We start from the raw sequence: 23,873 nt of genomic DNA on the forward strand, positions 1-23,873 counted from the left end.
CATTACAGGAAACATCATGGATGCTCAGTTTTTTCTTAAAACTGCAATCTCTTTGGGAAGGAGAGCAGAGGGAATGGGTCCAAATGCTGTAACTGGCATGATCTTGTGAGGACAGCATGGATCACTGTAGTTTTATAAGATTTTCTAGGATTATAACAGTATTAAATATTTGTGAGACAGCTGAAAGTCCCTGTTGTTGTCTTACTATTGAAAGAACTTTGAGTAGCTTAAAACTTAGGAACATATAATAGAATCATATAATGGAATAACCTGTGTTGGAAGGGACCTTAAAGTCCATTCAGTTCCGACTCCCTGCCATGGGCATGGACACCTTCCACTAGCCCAGGTTGATCCAAGCCTCATCCAACCTGGTCTTGGACACTTCCAGGGATGGGGCAGCCACAGCTTCTCTGGGCAACCTGTGCCAGTGCCTCCCCACCCTCTCAGTAAAGAATTTTTTCCTAATATCTAATCTAAACCTACTCTATTCCAGCTTGAAGCCCTTTCCCCTTGTCCTGTCTCTAAATGATCTTGTAAAAAGTCCTTCTCCATCTTTCTTGTGGTCTCCCTTCAGGTACTGGAAGGCTACAATAAGTTCACTATGAAGCTTCTCTTCTCCAGTCTCAGCAAAGCCAGTTCTGTTTAGGTTGTTCACCTCCTCAAATGGGAATAGGAGGGAATCAGCAAAACACTGGGATGTACTGAATGCTGTTGCCAGATTTGAAGACCTATGTCATGGTGAATTAAGACTCTGTAGGTTTAAGTTCCTTCCCTGGCTTTTTTCATCATCTTACCAACTGAAAAAAAAATAGATTTAGCATTATAGGCTGAAATTTTTCCATGTTACACCTCTGCAGGCAAATCTTTCAGTTCTTAAGATTATATAGCTTCTGAAATGGGGTTGGGTGAAACAGAATTTGCCTATGATAAATACATTTGTAAGTGTTCATTTACAAGGTCTGGAAAAAAAAAAGATTCATCCTCTGGAAAAAAAAAAGATTAAAATTGACAGGAGCACAGCTCTAATTTTGTTTTAGACAGCTTTGTGAAAGCTTGTCTAATCTGGGCAAGGTACAAGTATTTGAGGAATAATGAAATAAAGCCTTTTGCACACACTGAAAGGAAAGCTTGCCAACTTCAGCTCTCCAAAAACACCTTCTTGTGTTCTCAGTTCCCTCACAGATCCAACCTACAAACAAGCCCTGAAAGCTTCATCCCCACAGACACTTCCAAATGTAGTCGAGCCCTGCATAGGTACAGTTTTAGTTCCTCGTAGCTGTGGTGACTCTGAGAAGTGAGAAGGTTCTTTCCATGGTCTCAGAATTCCCACTCCCAGTCCAGGTAGATAAGCAGTAAGAAGTCATTTGAAACAAGTGCAGAAAGATGAGTGGGGAAGATGGATAAAGAGCAGTGAAAGTGGGGTTGTAGGATGGACCATTGGGGGAAGATGGAAACTGCGGTTAAGAATTAATTTTGAGGAATGGTTGAATATGAGAATAGAAGAGCAGAGAACAATATTTTAAAGATATTTCATATCCTGAATCTCTGATCTTGCAATGTTAACATTTGCTTAATGTTGATATGGAATTTAAAGTCCTTCAAGAGAGCATGAATTGATGGACAAACTTTGATACACACCCAGCAGGGCTGGAGTACAGCCAAACTTATGGCTTCTAGACATTAGATTAGACAAGAGAATGTTGTAAAATAGATTTAAATAGATTTTCATTTAATGCTTAGGATGAGATGAATGAGCTGAGTGCACACATTTTAATACTTTGACTAAAGGAGTTGATGGGTTGAGATTTAGACACTGAACTTTCAGAAGTCTCAAGCAAAGGGGGAAGGATCCCTTGTGAATTTTGCCTTCAAATCAATGTCCAGCAGGCACCCAGCAGAATTTTTGTTCACATGTCTGTGAGTAGCTTTCGACCCTGTGTTTTAAAATGCAACACCATGGTCACTACACTCACACACGGATACACTGGAACTGCACTGAAAAATGTGAATTAGAATAAATTGACATCAACATTAGCTGTTAGGATAGGGTTTCTCTTGTGCCAGTAATGTTGTTCAATACAGGATTAGCAACATTTAGAGCTCCTAAAACAATTTTGGGTTTAAAGAAAGAAGGTATAGGATTCTCATAACCTTGGTATCAATCACTCAATTCATCCAGTCCAGTCACTGAGAATGCAGCAAAATCAAAAAGTTGGAAAGCTTAAACACAGCTTGGAGAATTGTTAATATTTATTTCCCACTCCACTGTCCTGCTACGTCACTTCTGTGCAAAAAGATAAATGCTTCAAATGTGCAACTGGGGGGAGAAAGAGAAGTGGAAAAGCAGGTGAGAGATGCTGAGAAAGGCTGAAGGAGTGAAGTCTGACTCTTGCTTTGGAACATGAACTCTTGTGCTTTATACCACTGTGCTCTGCACACCCTGAGTCTGGCAGTGCTTGTAAGTAATTGCATGGAAAAAAACCCCAAACAACAAAACTTTGACTTCATTATGTTTCAGTAATTGTTTATTTCCTCCTCGGAGCAGATGGGCAGATACAGCTTCTTTCTCTTTTCTCTTTATTTGCTTTGGATTCCGCTTAAACAAGGCAAGATGCTGTGAAAAGTGTGAGCAGCAGAAGGGACACACGTTGCAGGATCTTTATATCAATTCATTTCACTGCTTTCTTATCCCACACTCACTGTAGAGAAACAACATAATTGGCAGAATTCCCTTTTTTTTTTTTTTGTGTATGTGTGTGTAGGCTTTAAGACAGTGACAAGAAGAAGAAATCGGAGGAGGGTTGTTACATTAGAGTAGCTGAGTTTTGACAGAGGTTTCTTTAAATTTCAGATTATACTGTCTTATTAGTTACAATTTCAGTTACTTTGGTGGCAGCATTAATGTGATTTAAGCAGCTGGTATACTTCAGGTAACAAATGGAAGCAGCAGGGATGTTTATGGAAGAATTAGAAATATTTAAATGATTTAAAAGCTCAGAGGTCTTGTTGATATTTTGATTTGGACAAAGATTAGCAAACCAGCATTCAGGATCACATGGATATCAGGAAATGTCCGGGCAAAGTGGAGGAAGGATATTTTCTTTGTTTTTGAGAGTAATTACATTTTTAGCATCTTCCTTTTGTGATCCTTCCTCTATATCTTTTATTTTCTTTCCTGGGAATCTCTTTTCCAAAGGAACATTTCATGAAGGGGGGGGGGGGGCACAGAAGTCTTTTTGTGGATTGAGAAAAATAAAGCACCTTGAAGTGACTGAATAGACTTTTTACTGATGTGAAGCTACAGCTTCCTTTGTATCATCTGTGTGACAAACTCCACTTCCCTGTTGTGGGAGTAGATAAATATAACTGCTTGTAAGTAGAATACCACGCTAATAGTTAAAATATAACTGAAGGTCTCTGTAAGATCCTGTCCCATTTACCCAAGAGAAATAGTACTTTCTTCTATAAAGTTATATTGGTTATTTTATGAATATGCACTGATCAGAAACAAGTTTATGTGTTAGTGTATAATAAAAATCTCCTAGCATGTGTTGCAAATCTTATTATAATAGAGGATGGATAAACAACTCTTATTTCAGTATATAATGGTGGAAAAACAACCATCTAGTTTTATTGGTGTAAGTGATCATATACTTTTTCTGGTAGAGCTGAACTCAACTTTTGGAGAGGTTTTAGAGGCTTTAGAAGCCCAATGAATATTTTCAATTTATTTTACCTGAGTTGGTGTCAGAGAAGACCTTACATTCAGTGTCTATTCAAGCAGTGCTTAGTGCTGACTTGCATATAAACTGCCACAGCATCTCTTAAGGTTGGGTCTTCTTGAAGGAAGAGGCAATAATTTGAATCCCTGGTGCTTGATCAACCTCATCTTTTTATTTGAGACGCACGTGGTAAAATGTTCTCACAAGTCTGGAGACTTAGAAATCAAAAATGGAAAAAAAAAAAGGTTTCCTGGACTGGTGAATAAGCCAAATAAGCTTTGCTCTTGCCATGAACGTTGCAGGGAGCAAAGAGAGTTTTGACAGACGAGATCTAGTAATGTTTTTTTTTTACCAGGAGAAATAATTTAGGACAGTGCAAACGGGTACATTTCCTGCCTGCTGAGGTTTTTCTGGGCACAGTTCATCGAACCAAGAGAATGTTGTAGAATAGATTGTCAGCAAATGGTTTGACTGTTTTTTCTACTGACTAATAAAGCTACTTTGTGCAATAGCTGTCACAGATCGTGGTTAGGGAGCTTTCCAGCATAGATGACCTTCATTATCCAAAGTGAGTACAAGGGGGGATAGAATATATGTTGGCATGAAGAGAGATACCAAGTGAACAAAGATTTTCCCGACAGATGCCAATTTTCTCTCATTCTACCTACCATGACGTATCTTAGTTGATTTGAGGGGCTCCCCAGGCTTCTTGGTTTTGACTGATCTCTCTGACATCATTGGGGCATCATGCTTCATTCAGCCTCAAGAACCTTTTAATTGCTACCTTAAACTGATCCATGGCACTGCTGTCTGTAAATTTGGCAAGAAAACCACATCCTCCTAAAAGAGCAGGAAATGGGAAGCAGATGATCTTGAAGGGCATAAATGGAATTTTCAAGCACCAGGGTCCAAACCCCAGAAAAAACAAATACTGTGCAATTAATCCAGTGTTCTCCAGCAGCCTCAGAGCCTCAAGCTGTTAGACAATAAGCAGTTCAAATGCTCTGCAGACCAACAGGAGATGTGGGCATTGACGTGGAGGGGAAACACCAGCTTATTGGAACGGGTACAATCTGCCCTTTGAATGAACTGAAAGCCAGATATTTATTTTCAAAATTCACTGACTATTAATCCTCCCTGGGTGGAAGAAAACTGAGCCATATGCCAGCCACCTGCTCACCATGCAAGTCTCATCCTGAGTTTATTTTCTTGATGCGTCTGCGTGTTTTTATATCTATGTTCACTCATCTAGAGCACACCAGCACCAGTAGCCTGGGAGCAGAGCTAAGTTAGAGTGTCTCTTATTGCAACTGGTCTTCTGGGACTGGGGACAATGGTTGGATAAGACAAATATTGCTTTCTTTGTGATACATAAAATTAAATGTGTATTTCTACCCATTGGGTACAACCACAGCAGTTGTGGTGTGCAACAGGCTGCTGCAGAGTTTGTCCTTTGGTGGCCAAGGTTCTCTGGAGGCCTTCAAATTCTCTTCTGGTGCCCACACAAGCTCAAGTCTAAACAAGGACTAAAGTAACTAAACAGTTCCTGCTATCAAAACACCTTCATGCCAAACCAACAAATGCTTTGGTGCAGAGTTTGTTTTTTTTCCAAAGAAAGGAGTTTTGCCTCCCACCCTCTGTAAAGAAAGGCAGATGGCAGAAGGGAGAGAACAGATTAATTCCTTTTAGAGTGAAAAACTCTTTCAGAAGAGAGTTTTGCAGGAATTGTGTGTGATTCCAAGGTGGTGTTTCTTTGGAGGTTGGCAGGGGCTTTTCTATATGCACAGGTGGGCTCTGCAGCATGTCCTGCAGTGCTGAGCCCTCCACTGGTATGAAAAGGAACCTGAACAACTGCAGTGCAGTCTGTCTTTCTGGGGTCAGATTTAGCAGGGTCTAGCTAAATTTAGGGTAGAAATGAGTCCTGTACTCAAAGCCAGGCCCTAGCAAAGAGTTCTTTGATTATGAACATAGACAGAGGAATCTTATACACTTTCCAGACCTGTGGCTACCATCTTCTGACATCTCTACTGCCTGATGGTTTGCTCTGATGTAAAGTATTACAACTCTACTGCCTTTAGCAGAGCTCAGCTGGGCTCACACACATGTAGATGTGGTGTTTAGGGACTTTGGTTTAGTGGTGGATATGACAGGGCTGGTTGGACTTGATCTTGGAGGTATTTTCCAACCTTAATTGTTCTGTGATTCTGTGATCTCAAAGTGTTGCAATTTGTGCAGAGATTGTGGTACCCTCTGGATGCTAAACCCTAAGGTAACATTTTATGTACTTAAAACAACCTTGTTAGCTGCAAAAGTAGGACTTAATGACTTCTTACTAATCGTCTACTCCCTGTAGGTTGCTGGAAATGTCCACCCAGAATGTGATTTTATGACAGAGCTGAAAAAAAATGAGGCTGAATGTCTGGAGGACCCACAAGAGCGTGGAAATGCAACATCAGCAGGTGTCCATGTGTGAGGGATGAGGGGAGGGAGGGAGAAGTGACCCACCAGCAGAGTGAGGACACAGACAGGCTGCCAATGTGCACGTTTGAGGGTTTTACTTATAACAACATATACCTGTTGTCTTGTCAGCTCTTGTTCCATCTATTCCCTTTCCTTTCAATTCTTTTTTCCACAGTCTTTCCCACTGGAATATGGACAGTCAATTTATCTAAGTTAATCCTTGTGTCCTTCTCCTACTCTTTATCCAACTGGACACTGTCATGGCATCATACTTGCATGTCTGTGAGGGTGTTTTGATCTTTAAAAATAGGATAACCCCATAAAAACTACTGTTATCTTGTCTTTCTTCCAGAATTACTCTCCCTTCCATTTCAATAATACCTCTTCATTTATTGCATTATTTCAAAAACCCACCCCAGTCTAACACAGTGGGTCTAACTAAAGTAGATTAAATAATCCTCTGGGGGCGTTTATTGCTCATTATAGAATAAAAATTGTGGCTAAAGTATTTTTTGCAAGATATGTAAACTGTGGAGTGGCAAAGTTTAAAAAGGTTTGGGGTTTTATTTTGCTCAAATGTAATTATGCTTAAAAATATATTTCGCTTTCTGCCTGAGGTTGCAAGAGAACTTGGGACAAATTACTGTGCTGGCCAGAGGCAGATGCTGGAGAGACTCTTGCCTTACCATGCCCAAACATCATCCTTCACTTCATGAAGGAGCCAGGTGATGTACTATCAGGGTTGTACTCCTGTTCTTCTGTTGCCTAAAGGAGTGTTTCTAAAAAGTGAGGGTGAAGACAGAAAGTTGCATGTTCCCACTCTCCAACTGGATCAGAGCAACACTGCAAAGATTTTAGTAGGATCTGAGGGACCTTAGCAGTTCTGCTCATATTTTAAATGCTATCCATAGTCGTGATGAGGCCCTGATCCAAACCCCACTGAAATAAATAGAGTGATTCCAGGGGTTTCCATGGGCTTTGGGATCAGCTTCTTGTGTGAGTTTTTGACAAAGCTCACATGAGGTTCTTTAGGTCAGAACTTGAGCACTGGGTTTTCTGAGATTTGTGCTCTGATTGGTTTGGGATGAAATGAAAGGCAGAGGAATGTGTAACGTGATTGTTCTTTAAGAGTAAGTTTGGAGATGCAAAGCAGAATTTAGTCCTCAAAGCAGCACGTGTGTTTGGTCAAATGCAAAGCTGCAAAACTAATACCTTTGTGTCTGCTTGCTCTGTGGGTGAATATGGCAAGGAACAGACTGTGAGCCCACAAGGAGGAAACCATCTTCCAGGAAAGACCTGGATTTGGCAGCTCCACAAGAAAAAGAAGCTGTAAAGCCCAAGCTCTGCCTCACCCAACACATGCTTGTTATAAACGAGGGATAAGGAAAGTCCCTTTCATCTGTGCAGATTCATTTCCTGCCATGGGATTCTCGGATTTATCCTTCATCTGAGTCATAAATCTTTTTATGGAAATGTGTTATCCTCATAGAAGGAACTGCTTATCCCAGCCTCTGGTCTGCAAGGAAAATATAAACCCCAAGGGAGGTGGAAATGAGAAGGGGTATATTAGAAGGGTGAGTGCTGTACAAAGCAGAAGTCTGATGGAGCAGTGCTTCCCAATCCTCTCCAATGGACTTTTTTTCCTGATTTAATTAATTCCTTATTCCTTCCAACCCCTACCCCTGCCTCTCACCTCTTTCCCCATTGTTTGCCTATAGATAAATCATAAAGTTTTGTGTCTGATGACCTGAATGTACACACACAAAGTGTCCTACCAACTCTGTGAGATGCCAGTGCACGTGATCCTCTCCTCCTGGCATAACCTTTGTACCTGCCAGAGGTCTTCTCCTGGGTTTTATTTTCCATATTATGTGTCTTTCCACTGGAAAAAATTATGTGCTTCTGTTTCAGCTGGGATAGTGAAAAGGAACTGCACAAGTAAAGGCTGGTCTGACCCATTCCCTCCCTACCACGTCGCCTGTCCAGTAGAAGATGAGATTCCCCTTGAAGAAGTAAGTTTAATTACAGAAAAATATGTGAGTGGTGTGTTGATATTATAGGATTCCCTTCTATTCCTGCAAGAACACTGCAAAGGGAAGCTCAGCTGAAGCTGAAAGTGTGGAATGTAATTCAGATTTGACTCTAGCCACTTATTTTGGAAAATAACTAGGAATGTTTTATTATTCGTGTGTGAGAGTGTAATAAAAACAAAGCCAGCTGCAAATTCCAGACAATCATGATCTTGCCTACAGATATAACAACTAGAGATGTATCATAAAATGTTCATAAAATATGGATTAAGACATTTCAGCAATATCAGTCAGCAAGATGAATTTGTAATATCACAGCACCAGTGATGTGCTGCTGTAGCACCTCTGTTCCAAATTCAGCAATATCTAAGGACAAGAGGGGTTTGGGTTTCTCATCCTGCATAAAATACCTAATTCATCAAGGAAAAAAAGTCTCAATGTTTTTTATATGTCAGTAATGCAGATCAGAATCTGACATAATTCTTCAGCCAGGTTTTGACAGTTGGTGATATCTAGAGGTTATGTGCTTGATTCCTAATTAATATGGATAAAAACATAGTTTATATCATCATGGGGAGATTTCACTTGTCTTCCCATTACTTTTTGTGTTGACTGTTATAACTGTTTAGCTCAAACTTCCTTTCCAGCCTCTAAGCCTCAGCATCTGCTGCTTTGCATAAATAAATACTTACACTGAAGTGCAACTATTTCTTCCCTTCTTTTATTGGTTCCTTACACTGCTGGGGTAAAAGCAATCTCCAGTGTGGGTAGATTTATGTTAGACATTAGGAAGAAATTCTTCCCTGTGAGGGTGGGGAGGCCCTGGAACAGGTTGCCCAGAGAAGTTTTGGCTGCTCCACCCCTGGAAGTGTCCAAGGCCAGGTTGGACTGGGCTTGGAGCAACCTGGGCTAGTGGAAGGTGTCCCTGTGACAGGGGGGTTGGAATGAAATGATTTTTAAGGTTCCTTCCAGCCCATTCTATGGTTATTCTATTATTTTACCTAAAGGCAAACTCCTCAGTTGTGGATTTATCAATGTTAAGATTTGATTATTTTCTGTGCTTTCCACATCTGATTTGTTGCCAGTTAAGGTCAGTCTAGCAGAGCTTTGATGTTTCTCATGGTGTGCTGGATCCAGACTTACTGGCAAGCTTTCCAGCTCTGAGGTACTTCTCTGAGCTTTGGCTGGAATTGTGCATAGTCAGGAATTTGGATAATCATATACAATTCACAGTTCATCCACTAAACAACAAAAAAAAAAGAGGCCACTATGCCTGGTTTCCACATTATACAACTTCATCAGTCTCAAAAATTTATGGTGCAAATCAAGTCTAATCACTACAAGGTGGATCTCTATTAGTGCTTTGGTAGGATCAGGTGGGAGCTTTTCAGGGATATGTCTTGGCTCTCCCCAGTTACTACATTTACTGTTCTCAGAAAGGATAACCCATCTTCTCATAGATAAAACTAAACTGGAAGAAAAATTCAAGGTGCACCTGGTGTGTTCTGGCCAGTATTAAATGTTCAGCCCATGAGATTAGACCATGGATGGTGAAAAATATTCACCAGTGGATGTAGGGCCCTCAGCACCAAATGTTTCACTCCACTAAACCAGGGGTTGGAATTACATGGCATTTAAGGTCATTTCCAGCCCAAACCAGTCAGGGATTCCATGACCTGCACTTGCTAAGACAGGAGTGGTGACAGATCCTTTTTCTTACTGTTAGAAACTCATAAGTTCTCATCTTCCCACGAGTTGAATTATCTTCTGAGGGTGTTTCTTTCCCCTCATTAACTAGAAAAGAAAGAAAATGAGAAGAAGCAGGATTGTGTCAATATTTAAACAGTTCAGTTCTGTGGCCAGGCTCTCACTTTCCTCATTTTACTCCAGACTCAGCTGCTCATATTTAGGCAGCTAATTTTTAAGCACCTAAAATAAATTAAATGAACTCTTATATATAATGCCTGAAGTTACACTTAGGGCTCAAAACAAATATATCCCCTTCCTCACAGTGAACTGCAGCAATGCACTGCACAGCTGTGAAGATTTTAGGTTATGAAAGCATTGAAATGGGACCCAAGAGATGGTCCATGTTGGATCGAGGGGAAAGATTTGCAGCCTAGAGCTTATTAATTTTATTTTCTGCTTTCATGTGTAATAGTGGAAGTCAACTTATCCTCACTCAGAGATCGTGTCCAGTAGAGGTGCCACTTAAATTGAACTGGGTTTTCATTGACATTCTGGTTGAGTAACAGTTGAGTTTGGCAGTGAGAAAAACAGAGGAGGAAAAAAATAAAGCAGAAAAAACCCAAGTAACTAGAATACAATAGAAAGGGAAAGGAAGAATAGATGGTAATACTGGAAATAAGGAAGCAGAAAGTAGGAAAGTGGAGAAATGTAGGGAAAGGTTGCTGGAATTCAGTATTCATCATGTAGCCAGCTGTCAGCAGCATTAAAAAATATAAAATACAGTATTTATAAAAATGTATATAAAATATACTATAAAATACAGTATTTATAAAAATGCATATAAAATATACTACACTATAAAATACAGTATTTATAAAAATGCATCTGATTTTTAACAGTGCTTTCATTAAAGGTTGGCTTTGGTGTTTATGGTTTTATGAATGAGCTTCAAACCACCCTGATCAATACATGTTTTGGTGTCAGATTGAGCTGTATCCACGTAACTATGGGATGGGACTTCACAAAAGAGACGTAACGAGGGATTTAAATTGATTTTTGCTGTGGGATTAAAAGCGGGAAGGAAAGGTAGTCAGGGATATGAAATGATTGGAAGCACCAAACAAAGTAAAACAGCCAGAATCTGTAAGAAAGCTGTCACTTAGCTGCAAGTTTTGTGACAAATAATTCTATTCCTTTACAGCAATCCTACTTTTCTACTATAAGGATCATCTACACTGTAGGATACAGCGTGTCCATCACCTCACTCATCATTGCTGTGACAGTTCTTATTGCATTCAGGTAAAGGTGTCCTCTGACCTTGATTCTTTTAACAGAATTCTTTATCTGACACTGTAGAAGACAACACTAGACATTAAAAATAACATAGATAGAAATCCAGATGAATAAAAATAAAGATTTCCAGCCGTAATGGTTTAATAATATTACATTAAAGTTGAAATGAGAAGTGATCAGAGAGAGCCAGGCAGAAAGAGAATCAGAGCTGAAAAATCAACCCTGGCTGAATGTTGGCAAAACGCAGCAACTCACTTTGATCCTCAATAACCAAGAGATAAATTTACTTGCTTTTGCTGGAATAAGCGTATTTCTTTATAAACTATGTGTGCTTGCCCTCTGTGGCTTCAGGGAATTTTATATTAATAAGAAGAACATGCACAAGGAACTTGATTGTGAATCAATGTTCCTTTGATGTTGTATATATTACTATCAAAAAATTTATAACTAAAGACATATTTTAAAATTAGTCTCAGAATTTGGCTATGTTTGGTTAAGGTTTCTTTCTTGCTGAATTATCCATCAATTAGGTATTTTCTGATATAATTTATAGTATTTGGAGTAAAATTACTCATTTATTTTATCATTTAATGTACATTTAATGTTTGCTGCCATGTAGGATTCATTTTATTAATCTTTGTTTATTTCTTGTATTTCTGCAAGACAAAAAAGTCTGGAGTTTTATTATTGTGCTGTGGGAATCAGGGTTCTCTGGGGAAAGTTTCTTGACCTCTATTGGTTCCCAGTTCATGTCTGGAAGCCAACAGATATGTTTATTGACATCCACTCTGACCTCAGGAAAACAAAGCAGCCCAAATGAGGGAAAAGGAAGAAACAATGGACATAAAGAGACACAGCTATAGGGAGGAAAAAAGTTATAGTTAACAATGGGGTTGACATTTGAGGTCAGCAATAAAATTCTGCCCACTCTGGGTGAACTTTGAGATTAGGTGACCCTCAGGTTACTGGAGCTGGGTGGAATTCAGCTTTTAATGGAACTCTTTGCTTATTAACTAAAATCTTCATGTCCAAGTGAAAACATAAAGTCGAAGCTGTGTAACTCCCACAAAAATCTGTATTTAATAACAGTCAAAATTTAAAATTAATTAACTGAGAATTTAAGGTGGATGTGTCAAACTGAATTTAAAGTAGATGTGCTGAATTGTTTTAAAGCCCTTCTCTGCTCTGAATTCATAAAAGTAACTCTGGTAAAGCAAGGAAAAAGCCTTTAATTTTGGATAAGGTTGTCTGCACAGGGGTTTAATGCAGTTTAGTTCACCCATGGCACAGGATAGAGAAAATATTTCTAAACAACTCTTACCCTGTTCATTGGGAAAAGTATCTGCTTATTTATTCCAGGATAACCCTGCCTGCTTGGTCTTGGGAATGGTTTAGCCATTGTCTGAATTGTATCAGTAAAGAACATTTCTCAAATGCGAGATTGGCCCCAAAATAACGCCAACCAGAAGCCTGGCTCAGGTATACTGAGCACAAACATAAATTTAAGGAATTCCAGGTTCTTTAAATTTGGTAGGCCAGAAACATCCCCAGGCCTCCATCTGACAAGGAAAGAGATTGAGGTGTAGACTGTGGGTGAATTGCTTCACATGAAGAATGTTTCTATCTCTGCCTGAAAGACCTCAGCAGATGCAAGTGTTCTTCCTATGTATGTTTGGAAGTGAAAATGAGATGAAACAAAGGCTTATTGCTTATTTTAATTACCCCCAGCACAAGCCAGCTGTGCTGAGAAAGACCTCTCTTCTTTTCTTCCAGGAGGCTTCGCTGTCCCAGGAATTATATCCATGTACAGCTCTTTTTCACATTTATCTTGAAAGCTATTGCTATTTTCATTAAGGATGCTGTCCTTTTCCAAGAGGAAGGCATTGATCACTGCAGCTTCTCTACAGTAAGCACATGAAAAGTAGGATAGTGTGGTACTTGATATTTTTACACACCACTTATATATGGTTTCATTATCAGGGCTCTTTTTTACTCCTACTTATTTTTTTCCTTCTAACCTATAATGAAAGTTATATAATTCTTTTATTCAGTATGTTTTGTCTCCATAAATGTGAACCTTTTATGTTCGGAAAGCATTAACTTGTGGTCTTGTAGTACTCTAAATCAAATTTAGACTTTGACATAGCAAAAAGTAGTATCATTTCACTGTTACCTTTCTATGATCTGAAGTGTAAACCTGAAGATTTCTGAGTACCTCACAGAACCACTTTTAAAGCTGATTTTTCTGAAAATCTTGGATTTCATGTTCTGACTGGAAACTCTGGCCTATAAACCACAAAAGACTCCAGGTACTAAACGATCAAAAAATCTTGGCAACCTGGCAATGGCTTTCAAACACAGGTTTATGGGATGGTTCCTCTGCATTGCTCATGGCCACACAGAAGTTTAGAGTTGAGCATAAGGAGGAAAATGGGTCCTTGAACCTTTGTCCAAGAAGCATTTGACACCAAGGATACACTGAAAGCAGGGTATTTGTGGAAAAAATCACCTGCTTGGGAACCCAAGCTGCATTTCTAAAGCCAAATACAGCAGAGATTCCAAAGTATTATGATGATTAAAGTCTTATCACTCAAAAAGCCATCTTACATTTGAAGATCTCATTTTAAACATCATGCAACAGTGAGATCTTGTTCTTTGTAGAACTCAACCAGAATTACAGATGTCTGCTACACCTGCAAATCAAACACTTGTATCCACCTTAAACTATGACTGTCCTGTCCCTTAGACTGAATGCAAGATCTCTGTGGTTTTCTGTCACTACTTCATGATGACCAACTTCATGTGGCTGCTGGTGGAGGCTCTTTACCTAAACTGTCTGCTGCTCTCATCCCTTTCTCATGGAAGAAGATATTTTTGGTGGCTTGTCCTCTTTGGCTGGGGTAAGTAAGGTTTTTTCATGAAATCAGTGAAAGGCAAGATGTTAAACAAGGCTGTTTAGCCTGGAGAAGAGAAGGCTTTAGGAGGTCTTACAGTAGCTTCCAGTACCTAATGGGGGCTTAAAATTAGGCTGGTGAGGGAATATGCACAAGGGAAGGGAGTGATGGGACAAGGAAGATGTTCTTCCCCGTGAGGGTGGTGAGGCCCTGGCACAGGTTGCCCAGGGAGGTTGTGGACTCCCCATCCCTGGAAGTGTTCAAGACCAGGTTGTATGGGACTGTGAGCAACCTGATCTAGTGAAAGGCGTCCCTGCTGGTTGAAACTGGGTTATCTTTAACGCCAATTCCAACCCAGGCCATTCCATGATTCTGTGATTCTGTGATCCAGCCCATTAAAAATACTGGATGTGGAATCTTACCTACCTAACTACCTAACTTAGGCATTGCTCTGATTTTATTTTTACATGCATATTAGTGAGGAACAACCAATTTTTTTAAAAGGACAGCATTAAAGTGCCAGTGAAATAAGTGGAAAATTAAGTACATTTGGGAACCCACAGGGAGAGATCCATTCTCAACCTTCTTCTCCCCACCGAAAACACAGCTACCTCTAAGGAACCATCACAGACACCAAAGTTAGATGTGACTTGCTCCTGTTTGTGCAGAATATAGTTACAGAGCCTGAGAATGGGTCCATCTGGAGTCACAAAAGGAATTTTTGTTGTCCTAATATTGCTACAGCTCATTTTATGCATTGGGCAATTGCATGAATAAAAAAGCCCTATCCACTAAATAACAGGTCAGGCATGAAACAGCAACACCCTCACCCCTTTCTGGTGGAGTCTGGAATAAATCTGAGTGTTCAGATCCTTGTGGAGACCCAGAAATCAGAGACTAAGTGGCTGCCCAGAGCAAGCTGCTGTGTAAAGCAGAGAACTCCTTTATGGCAGGTGAATGCACTTGCCCAGAGGAATTTTTTGGTCAGTTGAGGGAGGCAATCCATGGATGTTACCACCAAAGCTTAAGGTAGGCCTGACAACTTGGCAAACTGAATCACTTTAGGTGTTTTAGGGAGACTTCGGGTACCTTTTTAGGAAGGCTCAAGATAGAGTGTATCACCTTCTGTGTTTGTAAAGTGCTAATATTGGTATTATTTTAAGATTTGGTTAATGCAATTCCTAAATATTTTGTCCTGCAAAAAGCACCCTTGTCACTTAAACCTGAGGTTTAATGTGCTCTCTGCATACAAGTGCCACCTTCAGGGAGAGCACACAGGTGAGTTGGGTTCATCTGAGCAAGAGGTTGCAAGTGCAGTCCTCTGGGACAGAACTGCATCATGTGCAAAGTAGCTTCTGTGTCCCTTTCTACCTTCAAGAGGCAAACGAGACATAACTTACTTCATTTTATCCTGGGAATCAGAATAATCCCCTTTAGCTTTATACTTTGAGTTTAAAACAATTCCTCTTACGTGAGGAGACCACAAAGGGTGACCCCAGCTCAGAAAATGAATGATCTGTATCATCACAGCAGAGTTTCAGTGGACAAGGTTTGGATTATTTGATGAAACCAGAAAACCCCAATTTTTGTTTAAATTTCTGACAGGTTTCCCTACACTTTTCACTCTTATATGGATTTTGGCAAAATTCTACTTCGAAGACACAGCGTAAGTCCTTGTTTCCTACATTATTCTGTGTTCTTCATTTATATTCTTAATTTATTGCAGTGATTACATGCCTGTCCTTTTCTAAACCCTTGCTGTGTCTTGCAGATGCTGGGATATTAATGAAGACTCTCCTTACTGGTGGCTAATCAAAGGACCTATTATAATTTCTGTCGGGGTAGGTGCTTCTGAGTTTGCCAACATTAATTAGGAGAAAAAAGGGGTTTTAAATTAAAATCTTGTTACTGTTTGCTGAGATGTGAGAAGAGGAATGGCAGAATTTCTGCTATAAACTTGCCCACATACAATGCTAACTATAAAGGGGTAGAGAACCAACACCCTTACAGAGCAAACGTCCTTCAAACAAATTAAAACCTTCATAGAATTGTCACTTAATTGAAATGAATCGTGAGTGAGTAGCTGGACCATCCTTATAATATTTGAAAACAATTTTTCAGCATAAAAACTCAGAAGCAGCCATAAATTTTAACACAAACTTTCAAGGTCAGTAGGTTTCTGCTCACAGCTGATAACAGTGATAATAACTCTTGAGCCTGACATTTATTGGATAAACTGATGGGCTTTAAAGGAATTATCATATAAAATTACTCCCACGTGTCATTAAACCCAAGCAGTGCTTTTGAGAAAGCAGCTACTGGACCTTAAGACCAGCTACTAAAAGCTTAATTTATGCATGCAAATGAGGCACATAGAGTCATAGAATGGTTTGGGTTGGAAAGGGCTTTAAAGATATGCATAAATAATGTGAGTAAAGAATCTCAAGTCAAATACTGGTCATACTTCACCATATTTCAATAAATTATTGCATTTCCTCCTACCTCCATTATTTTCCCCCCTTTTGACATCCACATCAGAAGCCAAGGGACTGCAGTGATGATTTTTCTGCTGGAATGTACACGAGGCATCACTGATGGATAAAATGAGATTGGAGTTTCTGGTAAAATGAGGATGTTCTTAGGCAAAATGGAGCATTCAGCCTCACTTAAAGAAGAGTTGGTGTCTATGGACACTCAGAGATGCATAAGGGAGAATCTCTCTGATTGTGGAAAACCGAGCAGCCTCACAGACTTTGGACAAATCTGTGTCAAATTGCAGTTGTAGAAAATTTGATTTACAAGTTAGGCTTGACCCCAGCGAGCTTTGGAGCTGAGCTAATGCTCCTCAGAGACTCCTTCAGAGTCAACAGAGAGAAATCTGTGCTTTTGGCACCTGACTTAAAATAAATGTCTTCTCTGGGAGGAGATGAGTCGTTCCCAACACCTCCTGAGGCTTTGTTGGCTCTCCACTGCTGGCAAAGGCAGAACAGGGTGATCAGCTCAGATGGAGGTATCTCACTGCAGAGGTATTTAGCCAGATAAGTTCCAATAACAGTGTCTAAAGAGATCAGCAAAACCTTAATGCAATAGTGATCTCAAAAGATATTCCAACTGATATGAGCTACGAAAAGTAAAAGAGTCACACAAGGTATTGATGAAAATATTTTGCTTAGCAAAGTCAGATTCTCAAGTTTTCATCTTCAGCCATTTCTTTGAGAAGGAATGTAATCTATTTACATACCTGAATGCTGCCAGTAGAAATAACATTAATAACCTTACACTGACACTGTTGAAAATGCACACAATACATCATAATTGAAATTTAAGCCACCCCAGATTTTCATTGAGAAGTTTTACATGAGAAATTAACCTTTTCTTTTTCTTTTTCTTCTTCCCCCCTCTCCCAAATATTGTGAGCAGGTCAATTTTGTCCTATTTGTCAACATCATCAGAATTTTGCTGAAAAAACTAGACCCTAGACAAATCAACTTCAATAACTCTTCTCAGTACAGGTAACGTATGGTATAATTTTTAAAAAATCAAATATTTCAATAATAAAACCTTATATAATATTTTCTAAATAGAGAAGTACTTTTTCAGTGTCACAGACAGGCTCGGTTTAACTGGCATTAAATTTTAGAAATTCCCAACCTTATCCCATTCCCAAGGAAACTGACCAAAGGATAAGACTCAATTCATCTGATATGATCCAACATGATATATTCAGATGAGTTCAAATGTCTGCTCTCCAATTAAAATCAATTGTGAGACAAGAAAACCATTAATTGAATCTGCATTAGAATGTCTGATCTAAAGCAGGAAAAATTACCCTCTAAGCTGCCTTTTCCTATATGAGGCCTGTAAAGGGAGTCTGCATATTAATTTCTATTTTTTACATATATATATTAAGGGTTTTTTCACTTCTGTTCATTACTGTGCCATACTTTGTGCATTAGTCTTTACTGAGGGAAATAACGTTACCTTTCTTCTTCTCATGTGCTGTGCCAGACGTCTCTCAAGGGCAACTCTGCTCCTAATTCCATTATTTGGAACCCATTATATTGTCTTCAACTTCCTCCCGGAATACACCAGCCTGGGGGTCCGGCTTTACTTGGAGCTCTGCATTGGATCTTTCCAGGTAAAGTGACCACAGAGGCTTCAGCTCCTTCTTAATAGTTTTTCTAATTTAACCTTGTGTCCAGATGACAACTAGGATTGCACAAAAGATCATTGGATCCTGAATCCAGTTTCTCCTCACCAAGTTCATGGTTCTTTGCTGGGTCACAATCCATGGAGACACATCCTCCATCCTACCTGGCTTTAGGCTTGACTGCAGATTTGCAGACTTTGCAAATACAAGACCAAGACTTTCAGAGAAGTGTGTAAGTTGGATGGTGGGTCAAAGTCAAGCACAGAAACTCTTCTTTGCTACGAGTCCTAGTCCACATGCCTTCCCTGACTTCACTAACAAGCAGATTTGGGCTGATGTTAAATTATCCAGAGGCACTTGAAGCTGTAGGTCCAGCCCCCTTGGTGGTTTTTTGGCCAAGGATAAATTGATAATCAAACATAAACATGGAATAGTGCTTGGTGCATGTGCCAGCCCATGCAAAGCTCCATCCTGAGCGATGACACATCACTTTCCCTCCTGTAAAATATTTGATGGATGCCCCCAACTGCTCTGAATTGGCACACAGGGCATGGACAGCTCGAGGAATTTGGTGCCAACCAGGACAGCTCCTGGGGCTGCTTTGACATATTCCCCAGGTGGTTTGGCTACCTGAGGTAAGAGCTTTTCAGTATTTCTTCGTGTTGATAAATATGTTTTTCTGTTTAGAATATCTAATTCAGAATTTTACTTAGGTGGGACAGGAATAACTCCATTTGTTTTAGTGTCCATATCCATTTATATGGTCGAGATGTTGTGAGAAAAATGAATCTTAAATGAATTATATAAGAAACAAAAAAGTTTATCCTCCTTTTTTTTAAAAATATGTTAAAACACTGGAATTTCCTCTTTTTTTCTGACTCCAGGGTAGCTGAGGTAGCTACTTTAGGGTGTGACTGGGTTTCAGTTTCAGACTGCACTAAGACTCTGCTGGATTTTTCCTGCAGCTCCTAAAAAGGATAGTACCCAACTGTCCTTTGCTTCCCTCCCTCTCCCTGTGCTGCACTCAGAGTCTCCAAAAAGCAGCTGTGGGCATCCCACCAAACCTCACAAGGGAACATGGCATCATTTGTCAGTCAGAATCACCAAAAATCCAGCAGTTGGGCTGGTTTGGCCCTCTTGAGGATTGAATCCATTGTCCAACAGACCCTGCCCATCTGAATCCTGACCCTCTCTACAGGGAGAGGACCTTCACTGAGTTAATGAACAATTTAATGAATAAGTTAATGAATAAAAGGGTGAGGGGTTGGGCTGGTATCTGCTCATGTAGGTCCTTTGACCTCCTGGGATTGTCCTGAGTTTATCTCAGTTGAGATTTTAACAGATTCAATAGGCAGAAAATAGACCTCGTCTGATACACTGCAAAGACACGGAAGTTGACTGGAAAGCTGGATGAGCTCCATCCATGGAACTCCTTCTGAAGTCCATTTTTCCTTACTGATTTATAATGTGTAAAGAATTAATTCAGAGTGGTTTTGGCTGGAGAATGGATGACACGTTTTGTAAACATGTCGTGGGAGAACTTCAATTGCCACATCACCTGTTCTTGTGAATTCGTATTGTTTGACTGACTTTAATGAAATGCCACCTACCAGGTGTTTATCTGCCTGTTCAGCTTTACTGGAGATACAGAAAATATCTTTCAATTTATAGTAATACATGTTAATTTACATCGTGAGGTCAGGTAGTGACAGTTGCTTTTTCAAACTTTGCTAACACCCAAAACTTTTTTTTTCTGGTCTTTCTCAGGGCTTTATTGTAGCAGTTCTCTACTGTTTCCTGAACCAAGAGGTAAGGGAATTATATCCTCTACAATATTGCTTTCATTGGCAAATATACACAACAAAAACATCAGTTTCATACAAGCAGATAATCAAATCTTGCAGTTTCTCAGTGTTGTCTGTTAGCATGAGAATCAAGGTCCATGGATTTCAACTCAATTATCTTCATGGGAATGAAGCCATCTAGTGGAGAAATCAACTTTTACTACTTTTCTACCCCTCAAGTATTTTTTATCCTTCCTTCACATTTTTACCCTACAGCAGGGCTCGGAAATCCCCTAAAAGCACAAGCTGCTGCAGCGATGCAGAAAGGTCTCCATCCACCAAAGGTCTATGATTAAATTGGAATTAAAATTGATGTTGTTTGCCCCATAATTAAATATTATTTTTCAGTGTTTTTCTTATGCTTCTGAAGATTTTCAGTATTTTCATGTTGCTAAAACTGTTTTTCTGTTTAGAATATATAATTCAGAATGATACTGTAGACAGGACAGGAATAATTCCATTTATCTTAGTATCCAGATCCATTTTTATAGTCTAGATGTTGTGATGAGAATGAATCTTAAATGAATTATATAAGAAACAAAAAGTTTATCCTCCATATTTTGGAATATGTTGAAATCCTGGAATTTCCTATTCTTTTTTGACTCCAGGGTAGCTGAGGAAGCTATTTTAGGGTATGACTGAGGTTCAGTTTCAAACTGCACTAAGACTCTGCTGAACTCTGCCTGCAGCTCCTAAAAAGAGACAATCCTGTTTCATATATTCCCACCCTCCCTCCTCATAAAGGACTTCCACTGGAGTGTCAAAGGTGTGTTTAGGAGGTGAATCCTGTCCCTAATCATTCCAGACTCCCTGGGCTGTATTGACCAAATCTTCATTTTCCAAGTTTAAAGTTTAGGGCTGATTAGGCTTTCAAAGAGTATTCAATCATTTACATATGCCACGGTTCCGATTTCCTGAATTTTATCAGAAATTTCTGAAATATTAAATCGAATCTTTTCAAATATATTAACACCTCTTGTCCTTCTGTTTGAGTTTATGGCTGTGAATTATTGTCTCTGCTGCCTATATATCTATGGATTATTGACTATACTGACTAACAATCCTAATCCCTTCTAACTATAGACACAGCTTGATGTTCAGCTTGATATTCCAGACACACAACTCTTCAATTTAGAAATTTCCTTCCCATTAAACATCTGGAAAGGCACATTTTTACAAGAATCAGATGTGACAGGAGGCTTTAGTGGGTGGTCTGGACCCACTCTTATGTTTCTGTGAGCATACCAGTATATGATATACAGAGCTGTCAACAACAGAAAGCAAAAGTCTCTCCTGCTTGCTGCTGGCTTTCCCCTCATCATCTTAAATAGGAAAGCAGAATTATTTCTCAGCCACAAATTGGTGAATGTTGTTTAAGAAACTTGCTGCAGATCATACTTTTCTAGAAGCAGATGGAAACAAGACAACACCCCTTAGCAACTGAGGAAGAGCAGGCAATGTGGAGCAAACATGTTTAATTGTGTAGGCAACGTTGGTGAGATCATTAGTAGAAAAAAATTTCAAAGGAATACTTAAAAAAAGGGAGAAGATTAAAAAGAAATTGCTGAGAAAATATTCTAGTGGTGGAGAACCTGATTTAGAGTGCTGGAGTTAGAGACCTCAGGCTTAGGGCTGATAGACCTTTCAGTTCAGAGGAGGAAGGTGGACTGAGGGTACAGGCTTGAAATGGAAACCAGGTAAGTTAAAAATGGAAATGGGATTTTATTTTTTTTTTTTTTTTTCATTTATTTAGCTGTGTGGCAGCTGGAATAACAAGCTTTGGATGTTGTGCTCATGGTCATTAAGTAGGAACACAGAACTGGATCAGCTCACACAGAATCGTGGAACGGTTTGGGAGGAATGGTTGGAAGGGACATTGAAGTTCATCTTGTTCTACCCCCTGCCATGGGCAGGAACACCTTCCACTAGCTCAGGTTGCTCCAAATCCTGTCCAACCTGGCATTGAACACTTCCAAGGATGGGGCATCCAGAGTTTCTCTGGGCAACCTGTGGCAGTGCCTCACCACCCTCTGAATAAATAATTTCTTCAGAACATGCAAAATCTACTCTCAGTTTAAAGCCATTTTCCCTTGTCCTATCACTACAAACAATATGCCCTTAATTCTTGAAAGGAAGAGTAGGGTTCATTTACCCTTGTCAGCATGGGAGGCAAACTCTGAGCCAGCCACACTGGAAGTTTTCATCAGTGCAGGAAGACGGACATGGTGGGACAGGCCAGATAAACTGGAGGATCCTCCTTCATCAGCTAGAAAGGGAACTAACTTGAACTCAGATGTCTAAAAATTTCTCTCTTCTTCTCTAGCCAGTGTTTCTGTGTTGTTTCTTTCCCACTGGTCTGCTCCCAAGCAGCATTTAACCACAAAATAGCTTTCTCCTTTGGTTTTGAGGTGCAAACAGAAATCGGCCGGAGGTGGCACGGTAAGAGATGTGGACTCGTGCCAGTGTGGAGGAGGACGAGATGGACTGTGCCATCCAGTTCTGGAGTAAAAATGACCACATCTGTGTGCTGAAGATGCCTCAGGATCTGGAGTAATCACACATAAAAACCTGATTAGGGAAACTACCCTCCCACCAAACAACAAATAAACCAAAAACCGCAAAAAACATGCTGATTGCACTTCACACTGAGTAAATAGGAAGAGGTTCCACTTCTACAGTTCTGTTCATGGGGCACCTTTTGCAAGACAAGCGTTGCAGTGACAGATTAAACACTGCCTGGCCTTCTAAACACAAAATAACCCTCTTATCAATACACTCTGCAACACAGCAAACCTAAAAACCAGCTATTCTGGTTCACTTCTATGCTTTTACTGATAAATATATGGAATTAAGTGCCTAGGGAATGGACATCAGTAGTACCCTTCAGCTCTGGAAACTGGAATTCAATCCTCATGCAATGAGAGCTGGAGTCCATTCAGCTTGTTCAAGCTTTGCTCCTTGTTTTGATTCAGTAAACATGGAAATAAGAAACCAAAAGTCTTATTGAACTGCAACACAAAGATTAAAAATGTCCTCTTATGTTATCTTTTTATATTGTCTCTTTAGTAGCAAAAAAGATTAAAAGTTCACAAAAAAAAAAACAAAACCAAAAACAAACCACTCTCATGTTCTGATGTTATTTCAGTATCTACTGTTTAGAATATTTCCAATAATCAAGAAGCCAAAGTGGAGGCACTGGGAAGGCCAAGGCTCCACATGATAATCATTAAGGAATAGCTGCTCTCTGCAAAGAAGTTAAAAAGAAAAGCCAACTTTTGCACAGAAGGAGAATGAGACCCTCAAGAGATGGACAAGGAGACTTCTAGGAGTATTTTCTTTGGTGTGACTGTTTTTGCTCCCTGGTGTTGTAAAACATTCAGAAATTTGAAAATAAACTTGTATTCCCAGCGTTTGCACTTGAGGGGTTTTATTTGTGTGGTTTTTTTTTGTTCTTTTTTTTTTTTTTTTGTGGTTTGTTTTTGTTTTGTTTTGTTTTTGTTTTTGTTTTTCCCCCCAATGGTTGTCATAACCTCTAGATTAATGGATCAATCAACCTCTTTGATGGGAACATCAGGGTTTTGAAAGGAGTGAAGAAAGCTAAACTGTACCAACGAGTCAGAGTCATTACACCAACACATTTTAACTCTGCTGTTCTGAACGTTTCAGTGAGCTGCCAAGTCTGATTGAACAGCAGAAATTATAATAGAGAAAAGTGGAATTGCTTTCCTTTTTCCTTTCCTTTTACATAAAAAACTGGATGACACAACTTTCCACTCCTTCAGGTTATGTGT

The 23,873-nt window shown here is 39.5% G+C and overlaps 1 protein-coding gene across 1 annotated transcript; it reads left to right on the plus strand.

The window, feature by feature from the left end:
• Window positions 1–2,401: 2,401 nt before the first annotated feature.
• GHRHR (growth hormone releasing hormone receptor) lies at window positions 2,402–22,613 on the plus strand. The gene is made up of 13 exons (XM_027660605.1): window positions 2,402–2,458; window positions 6,076–6,181; window positions 6,800–6,907; window positions 8,094–8,194; window positions 11,103–11,200; window positions 12,968–13,100; window positions 13,941–14,094; window positions 15,694–15,754; window positions 15,860–15,929; window positions 17,509–17,600; window positions 18,097–18,226; window positions 20,006–20,047; window positions 22,491–22,613. Exons 1-13 carry the CDS (start codon window positions 2,402–2,404, stop codon window positions 22,611–22,613), a joined length of 1,275 nt encoding a protein of 424 aa, XP_027516406.1.
• Window positions 22,614–23,873: the final 1,260 nt, after the last annotated feature.

The sequence above is a fragment of the Corapipo altera genome, unplaced genomic scaffold (genome assembly GCF_003945725.1).
Source record: "Corapipo altera isolate COAL_440 unplaced genomic scaffold, ASM394572v1 126, whole genome shotgun sequence".
NCBI classification, from domain to species: domain Eukaryota; kingdom Metazoa; phylum Chordata; class Aves; order Passeriformes; family Pipridae; genus Corapipo; species Corapipo altera.

Excerpts from the sequence above, each read along its gene's own strand:
- GHRHR (XM_027660605.1), top strand. The coding sequence starts at position 2,402 with ATGAACTCTTGTGCTTTATACCACTGTGCTCTGCACACCCTGAGTCTG. Across the intron at positions 2,459-6,075 it reads CCCTGAGTCTGGCAGTGCTT|GTTGCTGGAAATGTCCACCC; the intron begins GTAAGTAATTGC and ends TACTCCCTGTAG. Across the intron at positions 8,195-11,102 it reads ATGAGATTCCCCTTGAAGAA|CAATCCTACTTTTCTACTAT; the intron begins GTAAGTTTAATT and ends ATTCCTTTACAG.